Genomic DNA, 23,533 nt, shown 5'->3' with positions numbered 1-23,533 from the left:
CCTAGGCATGATGGGACTGTGACTACTGTTAGCAATCACACTCCTATCATGCCAAGTCAGCCAGTACATGCTGAAACCTAGCTAGCTGCCCCCCTTGTGTAGTGATGCTGCCAGCAGTATGGGGTCTGCACATCACTTACAGCCACCCTGTACCAGCATGTACTGGCTGACTTGGCATGATAGGAGTGTGATTGCTAACAGCAATCACAGCGAGCACAGTCCCATCATGCCTAGGTACCAGCATTTACTGGTTGCCTGGGTATGATAGAAGTGTGATTGCTGTTAGCAATCACACTCCTATCATGCCAAGTCATATTGCTAATTTTGTCCAATTGTGTGTTACCTACTTTTATTAAACATTTTTATTATTATTTTTAAAGGTGGGGGTCATTTTCGGTTTTGGCTAAGTGAACCCTGAATGTTTTGGTCCAGAATTTTCATTTTAGTTCATCCCTAGAATAAATCTAGGGAATCCTGAATTTGTAGTCGCAAAACTTTCAAGGCCCAGAAATCAGTGAGAGGAAGAGTAAAGGTTTTGTGTCATTTTACTTTATTTTAATCTGCATGTTTTATTAAAGGCCATATTTTTTGTCACAGTGAAAAATGAGTGCGGCCCGCGCACGTATACAATTCTGATGAAGTGGCCCACTGCAGAAAAAACTTGGACACCCCTGGATTATGCCCTTTGTACATGCGCCCCTTTTTCTTTGATTTTTTTACAGATATGATTCAATATGTAAATTGAATTTGTTGAAAAAAAATTGTTGGGTAAAAATCATGTTTTTCATGGGGGGGTGAGGGGGCCCTTAACAGATTCTCGCACCCGGGCCCTGAGGCGTCTAGTTACGCCCCTGGATCTTTGCCTTAGGGGGTTTTATCTATACCTTTCATTCTGAGTTTTTCTGTGAATTCCAATTAATCTATTCCTGCAAAGCTGGGTTTTTGTGTTATTCTGTTGATCTGCTATGCTATGTTTCCATACATTAGTTATGTATACTTGCAAATACAGGGGTTATACCTGGAGTGCTGTTTCCATGTGTTGTTTATTTGATCTATACCCTCAGTGCTGAGTTTACATGTGAATTCCAGTTGATCTACACATGCAATGCTGGGTTTGTGTGTTATGTTGATCTGTACATGCAATGCTATGTTTCCATACATTATTTATGTATACCTGCAAATACAGTGTTTTTATGTTTTATTCAGTTGATCTATACATGCATGTGCTATTTACATGTGTTATTTATTTGATCTATACCTGAACTACAGGGAGTAAGTAAAAGAGGGGTGTGGTTTAGTAAATGAGGGGACAAAGGGACTCTGGGGATGATTACGGGGAGAGGACCTCTCAATGTCACGGTGCTGTCAGAAGGAAGGAAGACTGCGTAGACTCTCACAGTCGTCCCCTGATCTGCAGTCAGTGTGGGCAATTTTTTGGGGGGTGTTGTAGAGGAGGAATTAATTGCATGACAGGGAGCGTGGGGCAGGGCCCAAGGAAGTGCTTGGGTAGGGTCCAATTATTTCACATTAAAATATATTGGCAACAGGGTCTAATATTTATATATATATATCTATATATAGATATATATCTATAGATATATATATATATCTATTGGCAGCGGGATCTTATATTTATATATATTGGATATATTGGCAGCAAGGGCTATTTATATATATATTGGCAGCAGGGTCTAATATTAACATATATTGACAGCAGGGTCTAATATTTATATTCATATTGGCAGCAGGGGCTAATATTTATAAATATCGGCAGTAGGGTCTAATATTAAAGAATGAAAACTGCCAGTTCAGCAGAAATCATATTTTAATCATAGTCTTTACTTTAAAGAGATCAGTATATATTGCATCGTTAAAAATGCATGTCTAACGCATATATATATATATATATATAAGTGTATATGTAGGGTTTTATAATTGTCCCCCACACACTTTGGTCTCTGTCCCCCCATGTGCCTCCCCCAAATATGAAAGCTAGTGACGCCACAGGGTATAAGGTATTTCTTGGGGCAGAATGGCATATAAGGGGGCAGAGTGGCATATCTGGGGGGGCAAAGTGGCATTTAAATAAAAAAAAGGCATTTATTCAATCACAGTTTTTATTAAACATAGAAACATAGTTTATTGAATTAATATTTACTAATAAAACTTTTTTCCTATAGAGGAATTCCTGAATTAATATTCAAATATTGTTTTTTTGTTCAGGACAAGATACCATTAATTTAATCATATCATCTAATTTACTATTAAAGAATTATAGAATATGTTGAAAAAATGAACCAAAAACACAGCTTCTGACTTTTATTTGAAAAATACTTTACAGAAGTGAAAGAAAAAATGGCCAGACTGGTTCGAGATGACAGAAAGGCCCCTTACAAAAAAATACTGCAGTTTTTCTGAAGTAATACTGCCGTTTTTTGGACATGAAAAAACTGCAATACTGCACTTTTACTGCAGTATTACTGCACATTTACTGCAATAAATGCAATAAAGCTGCAGTACATTGAAGTACAACTGTAGGTTTGCAATATAAAAAAAAAAGTGCAGTAAATGTGCAGTAAAACTGCAGTACAGTGAAGTACAAATGCAGTAAAACTGCAGTAAATGTGCAGTATTGCAGTTTTTTCATGTCCAAAAAACTGCAGTATTACTTCAGAAAAACTGCAGTAATTCTTTGTAAGGGGCAACAGTAACTCATATAACCATTCCTTGAAGCAGATGGGCTACAGCAGCAGAAGACCACACCGGGTGCTACACCTGCCAGCTAGGAACCGGAAACTGAGGCTCCAATTTTCACAGGACCACCAAAACCGGACAATGGAAGACTGGAAGACTTGATGTTTGAACAACATAGACATGCCTAAATGCATTGGGTTGCTGCCATGTTATTGGCTGATTAACTATTTGTGTTAACAACCAATTATACAGGTGTACCTGATAAAGTGACCATTTTTCCTTGTTAACAGGAGCAAGGTTTTGCTGTCATGCACACAGCAGTTTACTATCTAAGAGTGACACTTAGACACCGTTGCAGCTCTTCCCTTAATAGCAGTTGCATTGCTGATGCTGCCTCATACGAAAGAGCCCTATCACAAGACTGATAGATAACCCGATAACACAGGCTGGTCTTTCTGGCTGGGGAGTTCTCAAATCGATCCTGTAGCTGAATGCGAACAACAGTCCCCTTGGAGACTCTTTGGACAATAGTGTGAAACTCTATATCATCAAACACTGAGCCTTCACCGACCCAGAAGCTGACATCATGGACATAGTATGGCGGATACAAAGATAAGGTTTGAAAGGGTTTTAGCTGGTGATGCTTGTACTGTTGCATGAATCGAGCATCTGCTGTCCAGAGCAGTCGCCAATCAGGGACATCTAAAAGAAGCAAGGTTATTAGGTCTATATTAATTGTCACCAGTAGAAGACCAAAGTTGTTACTTAGCTGCCCTGGTAAAACTGAAATTATACGTCCTACAACTTGATCTCCATTACAAGCAGGTGCTGACATATTAATTGTATAATGTGCACCAGTAAGCTTCTGGTGAGCAGTTAAAGGGTTCACATTTGTACAGGATTCTAATTCATTCTTAACAAAACAAATAGATTCACTGGATGTAAAAGTCACTAGAGACATTATAGCCTTTTCAACAGCATCAATCAGCAGTTGATGATTGGTTGTGGCATCGTTACTCTGAAAGCCCAACATGATAAGAGTCTCACGGTAAACTGGCATAATCCACGGTGATATTAAACACTTCCTAAAACAGGCCCACTTAAAACATACAGAGAATTGGATGAAATATGATTTTTCTTAATTATACAGTCAATACAGTGTGTCAGTGATGGCCTCAAGTAACTGATTCTAAAGTTCTGATCTGTGTTTTCATCACATGTTGCATGGACATCCATCACATAAGTGTTTTTATCACAAGAAGCCTTCTTTTCCTGAAGATCATGAAAGTCCCTTGATGGTATTTCATTCTTGTCAGTAGTCCGGATATAATACAAACTGGCTTGAGACTCTAATTGCCAAGGACAAGCAGAAGAAACACAAGTCTCACGTACAAGAGGGAATGTGTCTTTGAAATGATTTAGGATCATGGATTGGCCAAGGAAGGCCACAAGTTTATCATTGAGTAGGTTGGTGGGATGACATGGATCTCTTCTCAGTAAATCTCCACTACATAAATGAAAGAAGCGACATTGTTATATAATGTTAGGAACAACCTCTTAATGAGATGTAATTATAAATCTAAAAATATATGCCATATACAACAGACAGATTATTATTGAAGTTGTCAAAAGTTATCAGCTGGACACACTAAATGTTCCTTGTATTTTCCAAAAGTATGATTTGATGGATCATAATGATTCTGGCAAGATCCTGCTTAGCTAGACAATGACTGATGGGGGATGTTTCAAGACAATATTTTACATAAACATGCTTATGTAGAAGCTATTTTGGCAATTCCATGAGTTTGGGCAATAGGGAGTTAGCAGAAGAGCTTGCAAGAGCGTTGGAGTTTCAAATGCCTCATTTCACAACAGTGGCAACTTTCTTGAGCAGGAAGGGCTGAACTCACCTAGACCTGTATAATGCATAAGAAAATTCTGAACACTCATTGATTTAACATACATTATAAAAAGCCAGCCAGTGAGCCAGGCAGCTCCTGCAGCAAATACACACCAGTGGTGGACCTTTATAATGCATAGTGAAGTCAAGTTTACTTTAGTGAACAAACCGCAAACATATAGTGAGATCACACAAATGGAACATACACGCATTAGTACCTAACTAGACAGCCATCATTAGCACTTACATTTTATCACACCATTCTGGGGTCTGGTGAGAAGGTGGCGTTTCCATTAACATACTGATTATGTCCAGCGGAATCATGTTCTCCACTGGCAAACCTCTGGTGAAGATATGATTCAATGAGCCATCCACAAGAAATGATTTTTCTTGGCTTCTGTGGCAAAGAGAAACGGGCACAAACAATTATATAAAACATCCATGTGTTCAGTGACCACAAGATATGTTTAACTTTTTAGGCAAAGCAGAGGCCCATGAGCTGCTGCTGAATAATATCAAATGTATATACGTGGAACCTTCACGCAAAGAGCAAGGAGCTAAACATTATTGTGGACTGTTAAGAAAAGCATGTACCGTATACAACCTTCATGGTGCATGATTAGTAGATGCTATTGCAACAGATTACCGGCATCTTAAACAGGCAAAGAAAAAAGAAAACCTTATGACATGAGTTAAGGGACACTCAAACCATCAAACGCACTTTATTGCACATGAAAGCTGAGTATGCCCTACAGGCATGCCTCAGGTCCTTGGTTTGAAAGAATTGTGTTCACTTGAATAAACTATTTACAATATACCGTATTTGCCCGATTATAAGACAAGGTTTTTTCCAGAGCAAATGCTCTGAAAAATACCCCTCGTCTTATAATTGGGGTCGTCTTATAATCAGACCTCAAATAGGTCAGACTATGAGACTAAGATCCAGATCCCCCACAGCGATGCAGGGGACCTGGATCTTCCTCCTGTGTTATGCCGCCCCCCAACTTACTGGTGCTTCTGAATCCCCGGTGCTAAGTCCGGGCAGCGTGTAGAGCGAGGACAGCGGACTAAGCACCGGGGACTCAGATGCAGGGGACCTGGATCCTCCTGTGTTATTCCCCCCAATTTACCGGTGCTTCTGAGTCCCCGGTGCTTAGTCCAGGTAGAGCTCTACGCGATTCACGTAGACAACTTCCGCTCAAGCGCGTAGAGCTCTACACGCTGCCCGGACTAAGCACCGGGGACGCAGAAGCACCGGTAAGGTTGGAGGAGGGAGGGGAATCTACCTCCTGTGTTATGCCCCCCCAGTTTACTGGTGCCTCTGAGTCCCTGGTGCTTAGTCCGGGCAGCGTGTAGAGCTCTACGCGATTCGCCCGGACTAAGTGTAGTTGTAATTTCTGGAGGCAGAGTGCTCTTTTAACCCCCTTAATGCCACTCTGCCTCCAGAAATGCCTTTTAACCCTCTATGCGCCACTCTGCCTCCTGAAATGCCTTATACCCCCATATATGCCACTCTGCCCCATTATATGCCTTTTAACCCCCTAAATGCCAGAGTGGCATATAGAGGTATAAGGCAATTCTGGAGTGGCACATAGGGGGGTCAAAAGGCATATCATGGGGCACAGTGGCATATAGAGGGTATAAGGCATTTCTGGGGCAGAGTGGCAAGCCTGGGGGCAGGTTGAAAAAAGGAAATAAAAACAAAATATTTTTCTCAATCGTAGCTTTTATTAACAAACAATTGTTCACATAGTTTACATGAATTAATATTTACTGGTAAAACTTTTTTCCTATAGGGTCGTCTTATATTCAGGCTTTTTTTCATAAATTAATATTCAGATTTTTGGGGGTCTTATAGTCAGGGTCGTCTTATAATCGAGCAAATATGGTAAATACATTATGCTGGCAGTTATATAGATAGTAGCAATTCTTAATCCCTGAATGGAATGATTTCTGGCAATACATTTAAAATACAGAGACACATGGAGATCCACCATCAACTTACCTGTACCCTGTGGACTGATACCCACTGTATACATCACTGGCAAAGGGAACAACTGCACTCAGAACAAACCCCGCTCTGGCTGCCATGGATACCACTTGCCAGCTGTTATGCCATTCTCTCATTGGACGGTCAGCAGGAGTCCCACCCTGTCCTTTACATAAGGCCACATGGATGTCCCCTTTCTGGGTTAAAACATCTGCACAGCTGCAAAAGAATAGGTATCACTGTCAATGATCACTAATTCTTGCCTTTAAAACAAAAATGCCGTGGTTCCTAAATTTTTATATCTTGTCCCATTTTACAGTGACACATCTTTTTTGCTCCTGGACCTGCCAATCTGGCTGCTTGCATTAATTCCATATGTGGTCTGCTCCATCATCACTTTGTGTAATGTTCACACTTTTGTTCTTTTGACCCATCTTACCCAGCATGCATGAAGAGCGTTTGGGGATACCAATGGGACGTTGCCTTTTGGACCATTTCCCATCAACAATTCTACACCTTGAGAAACAAAGATTTAAAATGAACTGGTTGCCAGTTAATACTTAACCTTTGAAAAAAATTTGCAAGCAGCTCTCTGTTCTTCTTCACACCAGCCTTCCTTCCACAGTGAGGGAAGATGAAAATAATTCTATCATAAGGTGCATTGGAAGACAAATCATGATCTTTAAGTCTTGTTGCATCCACTCCAAAGTAGGTTATAGCTCCTGAAGAGAAGAAACTCAAGATTATATTATTTATACCGCTGAGTGAATCATGGCATTGGCTAATCAAACCAATAAGCCAAGTTCCAAATTTCTGTAAAAAGCCTTAAGAAATGGTTTCACTAAGGACAGCTTGGAGAGTAAATGTCACGCTGAGGCAGAACATTCAAACTTACATAACAGATCATCATTACACGTCTAGCAAATGCATGCATGATTGCCAATATCCTACTTTCTTTTAGTGTGAGACGTTGTTTAATAAAAGGTACATCGAGCTGTGTGTCAGAGTTTAACTCCCTAATGGAATTCTATGAATCCTAGTTCAAAATCTTACAGTGCAACGAAAGAAAACAGTAGGAACATCACGAGACTGAGAACTTACATTGAACTACGTCTAGATAGTAATTTAACCAATCCGCTGCAAATCGTTCCTCCGCTTTTACCTTTGTCTCGAAGTGTCTGTACATTCTGGCAGGCAAAGGGCTTTTCGCATATTGTATCTTCAGCATCATAACAGGTGGCAGTAATACGATATTTGTCTTGGCTGGTATTGCAAAGGGCAAGGGAGAAGGAGAAATTTCCTTCACCCACCAACAAGACATTAAGACGTTCCTCTGTGTTATTTTGATCTAAAAGAGAAATCCAGTTAGAACAAAAGGGGGGACTACGCAATTCTTTTGTTTTGACATTCTTTTATAGTTCCTCGGCGTACACATGGCTGCCGGTAGCTATACAACAATTTTTCACTATACGCCATGCTCATTTCAAACAAAGCCATAAGGCACACCAACATCTCTTTTTAGTTTAAGAATTTAAACAAAGTGTTAGTCACTGGTTTATAGGGCTGCAACAACTAATCGATAAAATTGATAATGAAAATCATTGCCAACGAATTTCATTATTGACTAGTTGAATCAATTTTTTTGATAGATTATAAAATGAGGGTATTTTCCACAGCAAATGCTCTGAATAATACCCCTCATTTTATAATCTGTTTCATTCAGTGTGACTCGCAGCAGTTACTACTTTCAGTCCCTCCGATGATTGGCCCAGCCCCTTTTTTCTCCCAGTCCCTCCCTGCAGCCACACTGATGATTGGCCCCGCCCATTTCCGTATAGCGTCCACACTGCTCAGCAACTCATCTGAGTATAAAATTAATATTTGGGATGCTGAAAGATAGGGGAGGTGGGGGTTAATTTAGGATCAGTCATGGTTAATGGGGAGTTAAGGGTTAATTTAGGGCGAGTCGTGGTTAATGGGGTGTTTAGGGTTAATTTAGGGGCAGTTATGGTAAATGGGTCATTAGGGTACATTTAGAGGCAGTTATGGTTGATGGGGTGTTTAGGGTTAATTTAGGGGCAGTTATGGTTAATAGGGCCTTTAGGTTTAACCCCTTGACTGCTAACGACGGCATGGTGACATAATTGGAAAAGGGTTTTCTAATGACAAATTAACCTTTTAAACGTATGAATTAGCGAACACAACGTGCTATTGGAACACAGTGATAAAGAGCCTCCGTACGCCTATAAAGATCTTCCATTAGAAATCAGCAGTTTACAGGTGTAACAGTTATGTACAACATTAACACCGTCTGGACAAAATATGCTTTTGGGTTTTTTTCCCCCACAAAACCATGGAAATTTCTGACATATACCGTTATATATATATATATATATATATATATATGGGGTACCTTGTAAAAATAGTGACAAACATACAAGCTGTGTACACATAGTTAGGAAATGTTCTTGCCTTTGGCTGCCCAATCGCGATTAGCAGGAAAATAATAATGGAGCAGATCCAGTAACCGAGAACCAGAAGCATAGACTTTCCTATTATGTTAAAGTGCCAGAGCCAAATCGTTGTATCCCGTCTATGATTCTGGAAGCCAGACCCCTTATGAGTACTTATATGCAAGAAGGGCTCAACCAGCCTCTATTTACCCAACATAGGGGATTCAGTTTGGCCTTTGGTCCCAAGAGACCACTTTCATAACGCGACAAGCCGACAACCAAAGGGTTAATCCCTACAAAGAAGACTGTATGCATCACACAGATTAAGGGGCTCACCCATGGCGACGCACACTCGAGATCCGTCCCAGGAAGTTGTTGTCTTCAGTCGCTTGCTTTTACATCCCCTCTCTGTCAGCGATCTCTGTTATGACTTCTACACAGGCCGCGCACGATCCTGACAGACCCGAAAATACTTTACAAAAGGCATCAGCACATACACCGGCCAACACGCGTTTGTCTCCCAGAGCGCACGTTGATGACGTCGTGGTTGCCAAGTAACGCATCAACATGTTTAGGTTACAGGTCAGGGTACTAGTGGCCCGCACATTGGTGAGTCTCGAATGCTAAATATATACCGTATTGGCTCGGATATAGGCCGCCCCCTAAAAGTTTGGTGCTTTTTTAAAGAAAAAGTTTTTTTCTTTAAAAAAGCACCAAAAAAACATGCTGCCACTTTGTCCCCCCCCCGAGATATGCTGTCACTGTCCTCCCTCCCCCCGAGATATGCTGCCACTGTCCGTCCCCCCCCCGAGATATGCTGTCACTGTCCTCCCTCCCCCCGAGATATGCTGCCACTGTCCGGCCCCCCCCCCCCGAGATATGCTGCCACTGTCCGTCCGTCCCCCCCGAGATATGCTGCCACTGTCCCTCCCCCCCCCGAGATATGCTGCCACTGTCCGTCCCCCCCCCGAGATATGCTGCCACTGTCCGTCCCCCCCCCGAGATATGCTGCCACTGTCCGTCCCCCCCCGAGATATGCTGCCACTGTCCGTCCCCCCCCGAGATATGCTGCCACTGTCCCCCCCCCAGATATGCTGCCACTGTCCCCCCCCCGAGATATGCTGCCACTGTCCCCCCCCCGAGATATGCTGCCACTGTCCGTCCCCCGAGATATGCTGCCACTGTCCCCCCCCCCGGAGATATGCTGCCACTGTCCGTCCCCCCCCCCCGAGATATGCTGCCACTGTCCGTCCCCCCCCCGAGATATGCTGCCACTGTCCCCCCCCCGAGATATGCTGCCACTGTCCGTCCCCCCCGAGATATGCTGCCACTGTCCGTCCCCCCCCGAGATATGCTGCCACTGTCCGTCCCCCCCCGAGATATGCTGCCACTGTCCGTCCCCCCCCCGAGATATGCTGCCACTGTCCGTCCCCCCCCCCGAGATATGCTGCCACTGTCCGTCCCCCCCGAGATATGCTGCCACTGTCCCCCCCGAGATATGCTGCCACTGTTCCCCCCCCGAGATATGCTGCCACTGTCCGTCCCCCCCCCGAGATATGCTGCCACTGTCCGTCCCCCGAGATATGCTGCCACTGTCCCCCCCCCCGGAGATATGCTGCCACTGTCCCCCCCCCCCGAGATATGCTGCCACTGTCCCCCCCCCGAGATATGCTGCCACTGTCCCCCCCCCGAGATATGCTGCCACTGTCCGTCCCCCCCCCCGAGATATGCTGCCACTGTCCGTCCCCCCCCCCGAGATATGCTGCCACTGTCCGTCCCCCCCCCCGAGATATGCTGCCACTGTCCGTCCCCCCCCGAGATATGCTGCCACTGTCGTCCCCCCCCGAGATATGCTGCCACTGTCCCCCCCCCGAGATATGCTGCCACTGTCCGTCCCCCCCCGAGATATGCTGCCACTGTCCGTCCCCCCCCCCCCCGAGATATGCTGCCACTGTCCTCCTCTGCCCCCCGACTGACTTACCGGAGCAGACTCCCGGGTGTCTTGCGGGGCCGGCGGCGGACATCTACGCAATACGCGTATACAACTTCCGGTGCCGGACGTGCCGGCACCGGAAGTTGTATACGCGTATTGCGTAGATGTCCGCCGCCGGCCCCGCAAGACACCCGGGAGTCTGCTCCGGTAAGTCAGGCGGGGGGCCAGAGGTAAAACGCATCGTGCGGTTAGACAACCGCACGATGCGCTTAGACAACCTCCCGTGCCGGCACCCCCCCTCCGTGGGAAGTGCTGGCAGGGGAGGCTGTCTGAGCGTATCGGGGAGTAGGATGCAGGTTCCCTGCACCGCTGCGGGGATCTGTATCCTAGCCCCGCTGCCTGCCCGGCGTCCAGGACTACATGTCCCGGGCGTCGGGCGCTAGACCCCGAATATAGGCCGCACCCCCACTTTAAAGACTTAAAGTGGGGGGAAAAAGTGCGGCCTATATTCGAGCCAATACGGTAATATATATCTATATCTATATATCTAAACGAGAGTTTATAAGTTTGTTTTTCGAAATACTATTAAAACAGGCAATTTTGATTTTTCAATGATAAACATGTTTGTCAATATAGTTTATTTGGATACTATTTGCAAGTAAAGCTGTTTTTTTATCCAAATTGAAGCACCTGAGAATGCAGCCTCTGCAGATCTCTATATGCATCTCAATGAACCTGTAACAAAAAAATAGACCACATGTTTAGCATGTTATTAAGACAAAAATGTACAATTTAAATATTTGCAATGTCTCACAATGTGAATCTGCTTTGTTTTTAGTATTGAATTTCTAAATGTGAATTGTATCGTTTGAATAGATGTTGCACGGGGCTCGGAAAGTGCGAGGAGTTATCAGTAACTGACAACATGAAGACTAGACTTAAACAGATATAGTTGCATACGATATCTGTAAGCGACATAATACAGGAAAACTAGGAGAAAACCCACTAAGGATTCCCGTAAAGCATTCAAGGCCCTAAACAGATGATCTAATATTTTTAGTGACAGTCTCCACCCTTGCGCACTGTATTTACATTTAAGTTTGTCTGTTTCAGCGGAATGTCTGAGCGCCTATATTCCAGACCTTGTTACGGATCTCTCTTACATGCAGATGGACATGGAGAGGTGTGGATGGATCATGGGCCATTCTCTAAGTTCAAGCAGTACGGCTGGAGATGTACAACTAAAGAGGATTCTTACTCCAATAAGACCCTCATGGGTAACTGGAATGAGGAACGGAATGACCTACGTAAACTGAAAGAGAGGAAGCCCATGCCCTCACAGGTACTTCGGAGCCAATAACTAGAGAATATGCATTACTGTGGTAGGGCTACAGTTTTATAATAGAGGTGGCATTAGGTAGGGTTGCTCAAGCTTTCTTATGCTTTCTCTCTCCCTCCTCCTCCTCTCTCCTCCTCATCCTTGTCTCTTTTTTCCAAGTCTCCACTTCATCCCTTCTCCCCTCTCTCTTCCACATCCTTGTCTCTTTTTTTTCCAATCTCCACTTCCTCTCTTGCCTCTTCCTGTTCTGCCGTCTTCTTTTTTCCTCAGGTTCTTGCTGGTGTCAGCTTTGTTGACCAGGCCTCCTAGAGTGCTTACTCAAAAGGCCGTTATGCAGAAGCTCTCTGGAAGGCCTGGTCAACGAAACTGATATTGGGGAAGAAGATGAAAAAAGAAAACAAAAGATAATGTAGAAGCAGAGCTATGGAAAAGGAGAAGAGGACACGGAGGGGGTTGGGAGACATTGAGGGTGAGAGTATGAGAGAGTGTGAGTTAGAGTGAGTGAAAAAGTCTGTTTTTGTGGCTTCTCCCTCGCCAACCCATAACTATGTCCAGTATTTTTTTGAGGAAAAGGTATACACGATACACATAAAAATGTGTTTACCCAAACTGCTTTGGTAAATGGTGTGTTCTTTGTCCTTTGGTTTATGTGACTGGGGCCAACTAACCCCAAAAAGTAATTGGAATTGGCTAAAAACTCCTTTAAGAGGTTTATTAAATAACTGGGCATGATAGGTCTATGTTAAAGTGGATTTGTCAGTGTCCCCAAATCTAAGACTCTCTGTATTGGTGGTGTTATTATTATTATTATTATTTATTGTTTTATATAGCGCCATCAAATTCCGTAGCGCTGTGCAATGGGTAGACAGGACATAAGTAGTATGTAACATAACAAATTGACTTACAGAGACAACAGGTGATGAGGGCTCTGCTCAAACAAGCTTACAATCTAGAGTTCATCTTTTTATCAGAATTACTGTTATGTGTTTATACGACTGAAGGAATGGGTAACCTTATAAAGGCGGCCTCTTCTATAGGTAAGCGCGATGTGGATGGAGTAGATGGAATAGATTTCAGAACAGTAATTAATATCCTATTTCCACCTTTTGTCTCTTCTCTGAGGTAAAATGAATGGAAGCCTAGGTGCAATGCTCTGAATTGATTATTCCCATTCCATCCACTACCATAAGTTTTTTTTGTTTTTTTCTTTTATTAGATATAATATCACAAAATGTTTGGCAAGTTTTCAGGAATTTGAGGTACTGATAAAACCTCATTTTTTTATTTTAGTTTGCTCACTATTACCAAACCTCCCACTCCGTTGATTACCCCAAAAGAGACTTGTCTTCCAGGCGACAGGGTAAGTAAAATTTTTGTCTCTTACTGTTCAAATTTTCTTCGGGAAAAATGTCCCTTTACTCCATTGAAGCTTTGACTCTGAGGCCTTGTAAGAAATCCATATTTGAAAGGGGGCTACCTATAATAATGCCTGGACAGGCACTGGTATGTGCAGAAGTAATTTACAAATGCAAAACGTACTTACATTGGTAAAATACTAATTTTTGGTCTTTAGCGGCCTTCATAAGAGCCATAGAACCTCAATTCTATATGTGACCTAACGTGATTTCTCTGCTTATGGAGGACTGTTAATGCCCCGGTGCAGTTCAGCAGGTCATTGCTGAGAGGCACAGGATTTAGGTGGTAGAGTCATGGCCCCCATCATGCCAACACCATTGTTTATGGATAATTGGCTCCTTCATAAATATCAGTCTTGGTAATGCAGAGTTTGACAAATGCAGGGAGCGAGGTAGCAGTGGCTCCTTGATTTTTAGATTAGGCTCCTATTTTTTGTTCTATTTTATATCAACTCCTAAAAAAAATCAAGCCGTTTCCTTGACTTTTTTGGCCAGTTCCTAGTGTCACAAATTCATGCCCTAGGTTAAACCTCTGTATTGCATATTTTGGGGACGTAAAGCTGAACTGTTGGACTTTTTAGAATTTTTTACATTTCTCGTAGGGAATAAATCTTTAGTGTAAAAAGTAACAGAATAGAGATGGTGAATTACAATATTTGGTCAGTAGATGGCATTCATAGAGTTTATGTAGCGTTTTCCAATAGTTACTAGTGTGATTCAAGTACCTCTAAATACCCACAAGTACTCCTAAAGTACTGTTCCCTACCAAATATTAATTACCCAAACCATATTTTGAAGCGTCTCTTGGTCCCATAAGGCACTAGTTGTGTTTGTGCCACAACACTGATACAAGTGGTGTAGATGCCAACGGGGTTAAATTCCTTATCACAATTAGCGTTGCAGGACAGAACACATTGCTTTCCCCTGAATACACTTAGGATGGTATATATGCTGTAAAGTTTTAGAAAATGCCTACGTTCTTCCACACTTAGTCTAAACATTGATCAAGCTCCTGGATAATGGAAAATTCGGGAAAATGACTAGCAAAAAAAATACTTTAAGGCAGTACTAGTTTAAAGTTGGAATAAGAGATTTTTGCAGACGCGTAAGTGAACTGGTGTTATATTTTAAAATGCTACTTGTTTTTTTTTTTTTTTAATTGTCCAACTGTATAGAGAAAGCTGTGTCCTACTAACAATCAGGAAAACATACTTTAAATTATAATGTTTACATTTTTTGCAGTTTTCAAACAAGAACCTCATGCTTTTCCGGGACATCAGCCAGAACTGGATATCTCCCCAGACAAAAGTCTTCAGAGCAGGGGCGTAACTAGACGCCTCAGGGCCCGGGTGCGAGAATCTGTTAAGGGCCCCCCCCACCCCCTCACCCCCCACCCCCTCACCCCCCCAAAAAAAACATGATTTTTACCCAACAATTTTTTTTCAACTAATTCAACAAATTCAATTTACATATTGAATCATAATCAAAGAAAAAGGGGCGCATGTACAAAGGGCATAATCCAGGGGTGTCCAAGTTTTTTCTGCAGTGGGCCACTTCATCAGAACTGTATACGTGCGCGGGCCGCACTCATTTTTCACTGTGACAAAAAATATGGCCTTTAATAAAATATGCAGATTAAAATAAAGTAAAATGACACAAAACCTTTACTCTTCCTCTCACTGATTTCTGGGCCTTGAAAGTTTTGCGACTACAAATTCAGGATTCCCTAGATTTATTCTAGGGATGAACTAAAATGAAAATTCTGGACCAAAACATTCAGGGTTCACTTAACCAAAACCGAAAATGACCCCCACCTTTAAAAATAATAATAAAAACTCACATGTTTAATAAAAGTAGGTAACACGCAATTGGACAAAATTAGCAATATGACTTGGCATGATAGGAGTGTGATTGCTGTTAGCCTAGGCAACCAGTAAATGCTGGTACCTAGGCATGATGGGACTGTGCTCGCTGTGATTGCTGTTAGCAATCACACTCCTATCATGCCAAGTCAGCCAGTACATGCTGGTACAGGGTGGCTGTAAGTTATGTGCAGACCCCATACTGCTGGCAGTATCACTACACAAGGGGGACAGCTAGCTAGGTTTCAGCATGTACTGGCTGACTTGGCATGATAGGAGTGTGATTGCTAACAGCAATCACAGTCCCATCATGCCTAGGTTCCAGCACTTACACATCCATCCAGTAAATGCCGGAACCTAGGCATGATGGGACTCTGATTGCTGTTAGCAATCACACTCCTATCATGCCAAGTCAGCCAATACACGCTGGTACAGGATGGCTGTAAGTGATGTGCAGACCCCATACTGCTGTCAGCATCAATACACAAGGGGGGCAGCTAGCCAGGTTTCAGCATGTACTGGCTGACTTGGCATGATAGGAGTGTGATTGCTAACAGCAATCACAGTCCCATCATGCCTAGGTTCCAGCACTTACACATCCATCCAGTAAATGCTGGAACCTAGGCATTATGGGACTGTGATTGCTGTTAGCAATCACACTCTTATCATGCCAAGTCAGCCAGTACATGCTGGTACAGGGTGGCTGTAAGTGCAGACCCCATACTGCTGGCATTATCACTACACAAGGGGGGCAGCTGGCCAGGTTTCAGCATGTACTGGCTGACTTGGCATGATAGGAGTGTGATTGCTAACAGCAATCACAGTCCCATCATGCCTAGGTTCCAGCACTTACACATCCATGCTATCACACACACACACAGAGCCGGCCTTAGGTGTTCTGGCGCCCTGTGCGGACTACTCCTCTGGCGCCCCCCCATCCCAAAAAAAGAAAGGAATAAAAACTTGTAACAAAACTTGTAACAAAACCCCAATCACTATATACTATGCCAAACATTGATGTGGTCTAGGCCTACCACTTAATTGTCTGGCTTAGTAGTAGGGATGCACCGAAACGAATTCTGGACTGAAACCGAAAGTGCAGCATTTACCTGGCCAAAACCGAATATGACCCCCCCAACACCATAAAAAATCTAACACTTTTATTTAAAGTAAGTAACACACCAAAATAGGAGAAAACAATTAAATAATATTATATATAAAGTCCAAAAATAGTTACCGGCACTCCAGGGACTTTCCAAATAACCACACAAACAACTTCGGTTTTCAAGTCTATATATATCATATATATATATATATGATTAACAGCAATCACATTCCTATCATGCCCAGGCATACCCAGATTCCAGGATTTACTCGCAGACTTGGCACGATAGGAGTATGATGCCCTATCTACCCCTGTCTCACTCCCTTCTCCCTATATACGCCCTCCTAACTATCTACCCTTTCCCTCTTTGAGGTTCACTTACCTTTCAGGAGTCCTGCGGTGGGGGTGCAAGGCCTCTGCCTCCCAGCTCTGCCACTGTATGGAACAGTATAGAATGATGGGAGTTATGATGTACTTTTAGAGCATAATTAGATCATATACACCAATCCACACGTATACACCAATCCACACGTATACACCAATCCACACGTATACACCAATCCACACGTATACACCAATCCACACGTATACACCAATCCACACATATATACCAATCCACACACATACCAATCCACTCTCACTGAATGCTTTCCTACCTTTCCTCTTTTCTCCTTACAGCTCCTTTTCCTGCTCTTCGTTCTTCTTCTTCTTCAGTTCTTCTGTCTTCTTCCGGGTCAGAGGGCACGGACAACGGTGGGCGCGGCTTCAGTGTTGTGCGCCGGGATCTGACAGCAAATCCCGGCGCACAGCAGCTGTTGCCGCGCGGATCACAAGGGAGCGGTATCGGAGGTCTTTAACAGACCTCCGGCTCCCTTGAGTGATGTTAAGCCGGGTTCAAGGAAGATCCTTGAACCGGCTTAAAGTCACTCAAGGGAGCCGGAGGTCTGTTAAAGACCTCCGATATCGCTCCCTTGCGAGCCTGCTCCTCCAGCGGCGGACATTACTGTCCGTCTCTGGAGGGGTGCCGCTCGCCCCCCTGATGAGCGGCACCGGGTGCCGCTCGCCCCCCCCCGCCGCTAGGTACGCTGCTGGCGGCAGCGGCGCCCCCTGGAGTGTGGCGCCCTGTGCGGTCGCACAGGTCGCACACCCCAAAGGCCGGCCCTGCACACACACACACACACACACACGCACACTCATTTATTCATATAATCATTAATTCACAGATTCATTCCCTCAATCACACACTCATTCAAACACCCTCCCCACCCCCTTACCTGTACTGCAGCTCCCTCGATGCCGCTCACAGACTTCAGCAGGGGGCGCGGCCCCCCTCTGCCTTCTCTGCTAAAGCACAGAGGAAGTAGGAAGTCACGTGAACTCCGCTTCCTCCGTGCTGTCCAGAAGACCCTCCCACAAGTAAGTAGCAGGGCTTGAGGTGCGGCTCGTGTAAGATCGGTTGCCCTGGCTGCCGATCTTACGCGGGCCGCACCTCGAGGTCTCGCGGGCCGCATTTGGCCCGCGGGCCGCATGTTGGACGCCCCTGCCTTATTTAAAAAAAAAAATAACGTAAAAAAAAAAAGATTTCGGGCGGCCCCTTGGCTTGGGCCCCCCTGCAGCCGGGGCCCGGTCGCAGTCGTGACCCCTGCGACCCCGGTAGATCCGCCACTGCTTCAGAGTTCATGCTATATGACTGATTATAAAAATCCTTGGCTGCTACCCCAAAATCCTTTGCAGTGAAGACAACAAAAGCTCCTATTTGTACCCTGAGCCTTAAAATTAATATAATATTAGGAGCTCCCCTGTAAGGATTGCCTGGTATTTATGACCTTCCAGTGTTTATAACATTTTAGTAAATAATTTTATTGGAAAGTCTATTAAGTGTAAGTATACATTATCAGTGGGGCACTTTGCTGTGGCCTTATACAGTTGCTTCTGACGTAAAGAGTATTGCTAAAACAAACCACATGCTACTGGCTGATAGTCCCAACTATGTAGGTTTTCATATTAACAAACACTTTATGAACACCTGTATGAGGAAATCTCAACATTATTTTCCCAAATAAAAATTGAATATGAACATTAATAGTATACCTAATTTTTTATTAATTTTGTAGGCATTTATTTAGATTATGAAACCTGTTGGTAACCCATTGCTAATATTATATAGTATTCTAATCTAGAAGATAAATATTTTTCTGGGTTGACAAACCAGCAAAACTATTCGCCAAGGGCAGTGCCCCCAGATATCCCCTCCATGGCTACTGTCCTCACTGCTTAACACCGCAATAAGACAAAATCATACCTGGGAACTTTGTGGCTACATTTACCATTGCAGGATGGTGGTAGGGGAGGTGCAGGGGCGGAAAATGGGGCATGCTGCTTTGCCACTTCCGCCGACTCGTAGTTTCCCTGTGGCAGGGGCGTACCTAGAGTATTTGGCACCTGGGGCGGATCCTGTATGTGGCACCCCCACACACACACACACACACTTTAAAACTGCATAGCTTCTACCGTTATATACCGGCTCAGACACTGAAGGTGGTACAGCATAACACTTACTGTTATCACTATATACTGAGGCAGAAATTGACGGTGGTACAGCATAACACCTATCACTATATACTGAGGCAGACATTGTCGGTTGTACAGCATAACACCTACCACTATATACTGAGGCAGACAATGACGGTGGTACAACATAACACCTATCACTATATACTGAGGCACACATTGATGGTGGTACAGCGTAATCCCTATCACTATACATTGAGCCAGACATTGACAATAGTGCAGCATAACTCCTATCACTATATACTAAGCCAAACATTGATGTGGTGTAGGCCTACCACTTCATTAGTAGTAGGGATGCACCGAAATGAATTCTGGACTGAAACTGAAAATGCAGCATTTACCTGGCCGAAACCGAAATGACCCCCCCCCACACCATTAAAAAAAATCTAACACTTTTATTTAAAGTAAGTAACACACCAAAATAGGACAAAACAATTAAATAACAATATATATATATATAAATATATATAGATGTATATATATGATTGTTAACAGCAATCACATTCCTATCATGCCCAGACATACCCAGATTCCAAACTTGGCATGATAGGAGTATGATTGCCCTATCTACCCCTTCTCACTCCCTTTTGTCCTACCTCTGTGAGTTCTGCTTGGCTTTTGCAGTTGCATTTAGCTTGGACACACAAGCGAATCCTGAGCTGGGGCGAATCTCCTAAGTGACATCTCTAAGTGAGGAGTTACAAGCAAAGAAGGAGTTAAAAAGCAAGAAGGAGGGTAAAGTATAAATCCTTGTGATTGCATATAATATATTTATATATATTTTGCGCCTTACTGTCTGTTTTTGCCAGTTATTTGAGCTATCCCCATTGCCAAGATGTCCTCTATGTTTGACAATGCGGTCAGGTGTACATCTTGCTCAATGTATGCAATCCTTGAGCAGCGCTTCGAGGGTGCATATTGCTGTGCGAGATGTGTGCGGGTTGCTCATTTGGAAGCACAAATCCTGAGTCTAGAGGAGCAACTGGCAACACTGAGATCTATTGACAACTTGGAGAGGAGTCTGCTGCTCACTGAGCAAGCTCTCTCGCAGGTAGAGGTGGGGGAGGATAGTGGGATGGAGGTACAGGACAGTCAGGCAGCTAGCTGGGTTACAGTTAGAAGGCGGGGTAGGGGGAAAAGCACCAGGGAGGCTAGTCCTGATCTAGCACACCCCAACAAGTTTGCCCGGTTGGCAGATGAGGGGGATGTTAGTTCAGAGTTAGCAGTACTGCAGCAAGTCACTGCCTCTGACCACCAGAGGGGTGTCTGCTCCAGTAAGGAGGGAAGGAGGAGCGCAGGGCAGGCCAGACAGGTGCTGGTAGTGGGGGACTCAATTATTAGGGGGACAGACAGAGCGATCTGTCACAAAGACCGGGATCGCCGAACAGTGTGTTGTCTGCCTGGCGCTCGAGTTCGGCACATCGCGGATCGGGTTGACAGATTACTGGGAGGGGCTGGAGAAGACCCAGCAGTCATGGTGCACATTGGCACCAATGACAAAGTGAGAGGGAGGCGGAGTGTCCTTAAAAATGATTTCAGGGACTTAGGTAGCAAGCTTAAGGCAAGGACCTCCAAGGTAGTATTTTCTGAAATATTACCTGTACCACGTGCCACACCAGAGAGGCAGCGGGAGATTAGGGAGCTAAACAAGTGGCTCAGAAGCTGGTGTAGGAAGGAGGGGTTTGGGTTCATGGAGAACTGGGCCGACTTCTCTGTCGGATACAGGCTCTACGGTAGGGACGGGCTGCACCTCAATGGGGAGGGTGCAGCTGTGCTTGGGGAGAAGATGGTCAGAAGGGTGGAGGAGTGTTTAAACTAGGGAAAGGGGGGGAGGGAAACTACAATATAGAAGGGGAAGATAGTGTAGATAGAGAACTGGGGCTTACAAATGTACCTGGGGGTGGAGCGGAGGGAGGGGTTAGAATAGTTAATAGGGATAGGCTTCATAGGGAAAAAAACCATACACCTCTAAATTGTATGCTTACTAATGCCAGAAGTCTGACCAATAAAACTGACGAACTGGAGTTAATAATGTCTGAAGAAAATTATGACATAGTGGGTATAACAGAGACATGGTTGGATGATAGCTATGACTGGGCGGTTAACATACAGGGGTATAGTCTATTCAGGAAGGATCGGAAAAAACGAAAAGGGGGAGGAGTTTGCCTTTATGTAAAGTCCAGCCTAAAGGCCACACTGCGGGAGAATATATGTGAGGGAAATGATAATGTGGAGTCATTATGGGTAGAAATATATGGAAAGAAAAATAATAAAATACTGATCGGGGTTTGCTATAAGCCACCAAATATAATGGAAGCAGCAGAAGATCAATTATTAAAGCAAATAAACAAGGCAGCTAATCACAATGAGGTGGTTATTATGGGGGACTTTAACTATCCCGACATAAACTGGGAAAGCGAGACCTGTGAATCTCATAAAGGAAACCGGTTTCTGACTATAAGTAAGGATAATTATCTGTCCCAAATGGTACAGGACCCGACCAGAGGGGGCGCCCTACTGGACTTAATATTAACCAACAGACCTGACAGAGTAACTAATGTGCAGGTCAGGGGGCATCTAGGAAATAGTGATCACAATATGATACATTATAACTTGTCCTTCAATAAGGGAACTCTTAGAGGAGCCACAAGAACTATGAACTTTAGGAGGGCAAAGTTTGATCAACTAAGAGAAGCCCTTAACACTGTAAATTGGGAAAATGTCCTCAAAAACAAGAGTACAGACACTCAATGGGAGATTTTTAAGAATATCTTAAATTCTCACTGTGAAAGGTACATACCGTATGGGAATAAAAGAGTCAGGAACAAGAGAAAACCAATGTGGATAAATAAAAATGTAAAGGGGGCAATAAATGGCAAAAAAAGGCATTTAAGCTACTAAAACAGGAAGGCAGTGAGGAAGCACTAAAAAGCTATCGGGAAAAAAATAAAATATGTAAAAATCAGATAAAAGCAGCAAAATTGGAGACAGACAGACTCATTGCCAAAGAGAGTAAAACAAACCCCAAAATGTTCTTTAACTATATAAATAGTAAAAAGGTTAAAAATGAAAGCGTTGGCCCCTTAAAAAGTAATGAGGGAGAAGTTATAGATGGGGATCAGGAAAAAGCTAATCTATTAAATATATTCTTCTCTGCTGTATTCACAGAGGAAAATGAAATGCCAGGTAATATACAGCAGGATGAGATAAATGCCTCAGTACATGTCGCCTGTCTAACGCAGGAAGAAGTGCAGTGCCGCCTAAAAAAAATCAAAATAGACAAATCACCAGGTCCAGATGGCATTCACCCCGCGTTCTAAGGGAGTTAAGTAATGTAATAGACAGACCCCTATTTCTAATATTCAAGGACTCTATAGTGACAGGGTCTGTTCCCCAGGACTGGTGCATAGCAAATGTTGTGCCAATATTCAAAAAGGGGACAAAAAGTGACCCGGGGAATTATAGGCCTGTTAGTTTAACTTCTGTTGTGTGTAAACTGTTTGAGGGTTTCCTAAGAGATGCTATTTTGGAGTATCTCAATGAAAATAAATGTATGACTCCATATCAGCATGGGTTTACAAGGGATCGGTCCTGTCAAACTAACCTGATCAGCTTTTATGAGGAGGTGAGCTCAAGACTGGATCGGGGTGAATCGCTGGATGTCGTATATCTTGATTTTTCCAAAGCATTTGATACGGTGCCACATAAAAGGCTGGTACATAAAATGAGAATGCTTGGGCTGGGGGAGAATGTGTGTATGTGGGTAAGTAACTGGCTCAGTGATAGGAAACAGAGGGTGGTTATTAATGGTACATACTCTGAGTGGGTGACTGTTGCTAGTGGGGTACCACTGGGGTCAGTTTTGGGTCCTATTCTTTTTAATATATTTATTAATGACCTTGTAGAGGGATTGCATAGTAAAGTATCAATCTTTGCAGACGATACTAAGCTCTGTAACGTGGTTAACACAATAGAGGACAGCGCACGATTACAAATGGATCTGCATAGGTTGGAGGCTTGGGCTGGGATGTGGCAGATGAGGTTCAACACAGATAAATGTAAGGTTATGCACATGGGGAAGAAAAATCCAGGCTGGGAATATGTATTAAATGGGAAAACACTGGGGACGACTGACATGGAAAAGGACTTAGGAGTTTTAGTTAACAGTAAATTTACCTGTAGCGACCAGTGTCAGGCAGCTGCTGCTAAGGCAAATAAAATCATGGGGTGCATCAAAAGGGGCATAGATGCCCACGACAAGGAAATAATTC

The 23,533-nt window shown here is 43.7% G+C and overlaps 2 protein-coding genes across 2 annotated transcripts; one reads left to right on the top strand and one right to left on the bottom strand.

Annotated features, from left to right (window-relative positions):
* Positions 1–3,019: 3,019 nt before the first annotated feature.
* Positions 3,020–9,377, bottom strand: LOC149298005 (ferredoxin-fold anticodon-binding domain-containing protein 1-like). The gene is made up of 6 exons (XM_089487866.1): positions 9,374–9,377; positions 7,747–7,932; positions 7,150–7,306; positions 6,600–6,803; positions 4,842–4,991; positions 3,020–3,779 (listed from the first exon to the last, which is right to left on the bottom strand). Exons 1-6 carry the CDS (start codon positions 9,375–9,377, stop codon positions 3,020–3,022), a joined length of 1,461 nt encoding a protein of 486 aa, XP_089343992.1.
* A 2,710-nt stretch (positions 9,378–12,087) lies between these two features.
* Positions 12,088–18,817, top strand: LOC149298004 (cilia- and flagella-associated protein 68-like). The gene is made up of 4 exons (XM_089487865.1): positions 12,088–12,312; positions 13,600–13,669; positions 14,967–15,073; positions 18,806–18,817. The coding sequence occupies exons 1-4, from the start codon at positions 12,088–12,090 to the stop codon at positions 18,815–18,817; spliced, it is 414 nt and encodes a 137-aa protein (XP_089343991.1).
* The last annotated feature ends 4,716 nt before the right edge of the window (positions 18,818–23,533 follow it).

The sequence above is a fragment of the Sceloporus occidentalis genome, unplaced genomic scaffold (assembly GCF_023333645.1).
Source record: "Sceloporus occidentalis isolate IW3139 unplaced genomic scaffold, rSceOcc1.0.p SCAF_35, whole genome shotgun sequence".
Lineage (NCBI taxonomy): Eukaryota > Metazoa > Chordata > Lepidosauria > Squamata > Phrynosomatidae > Sceloporus > Sceloporus occidentalis.
This window is presented reverse-complemented; position numbering and strand designations above follow the sequence as displayed.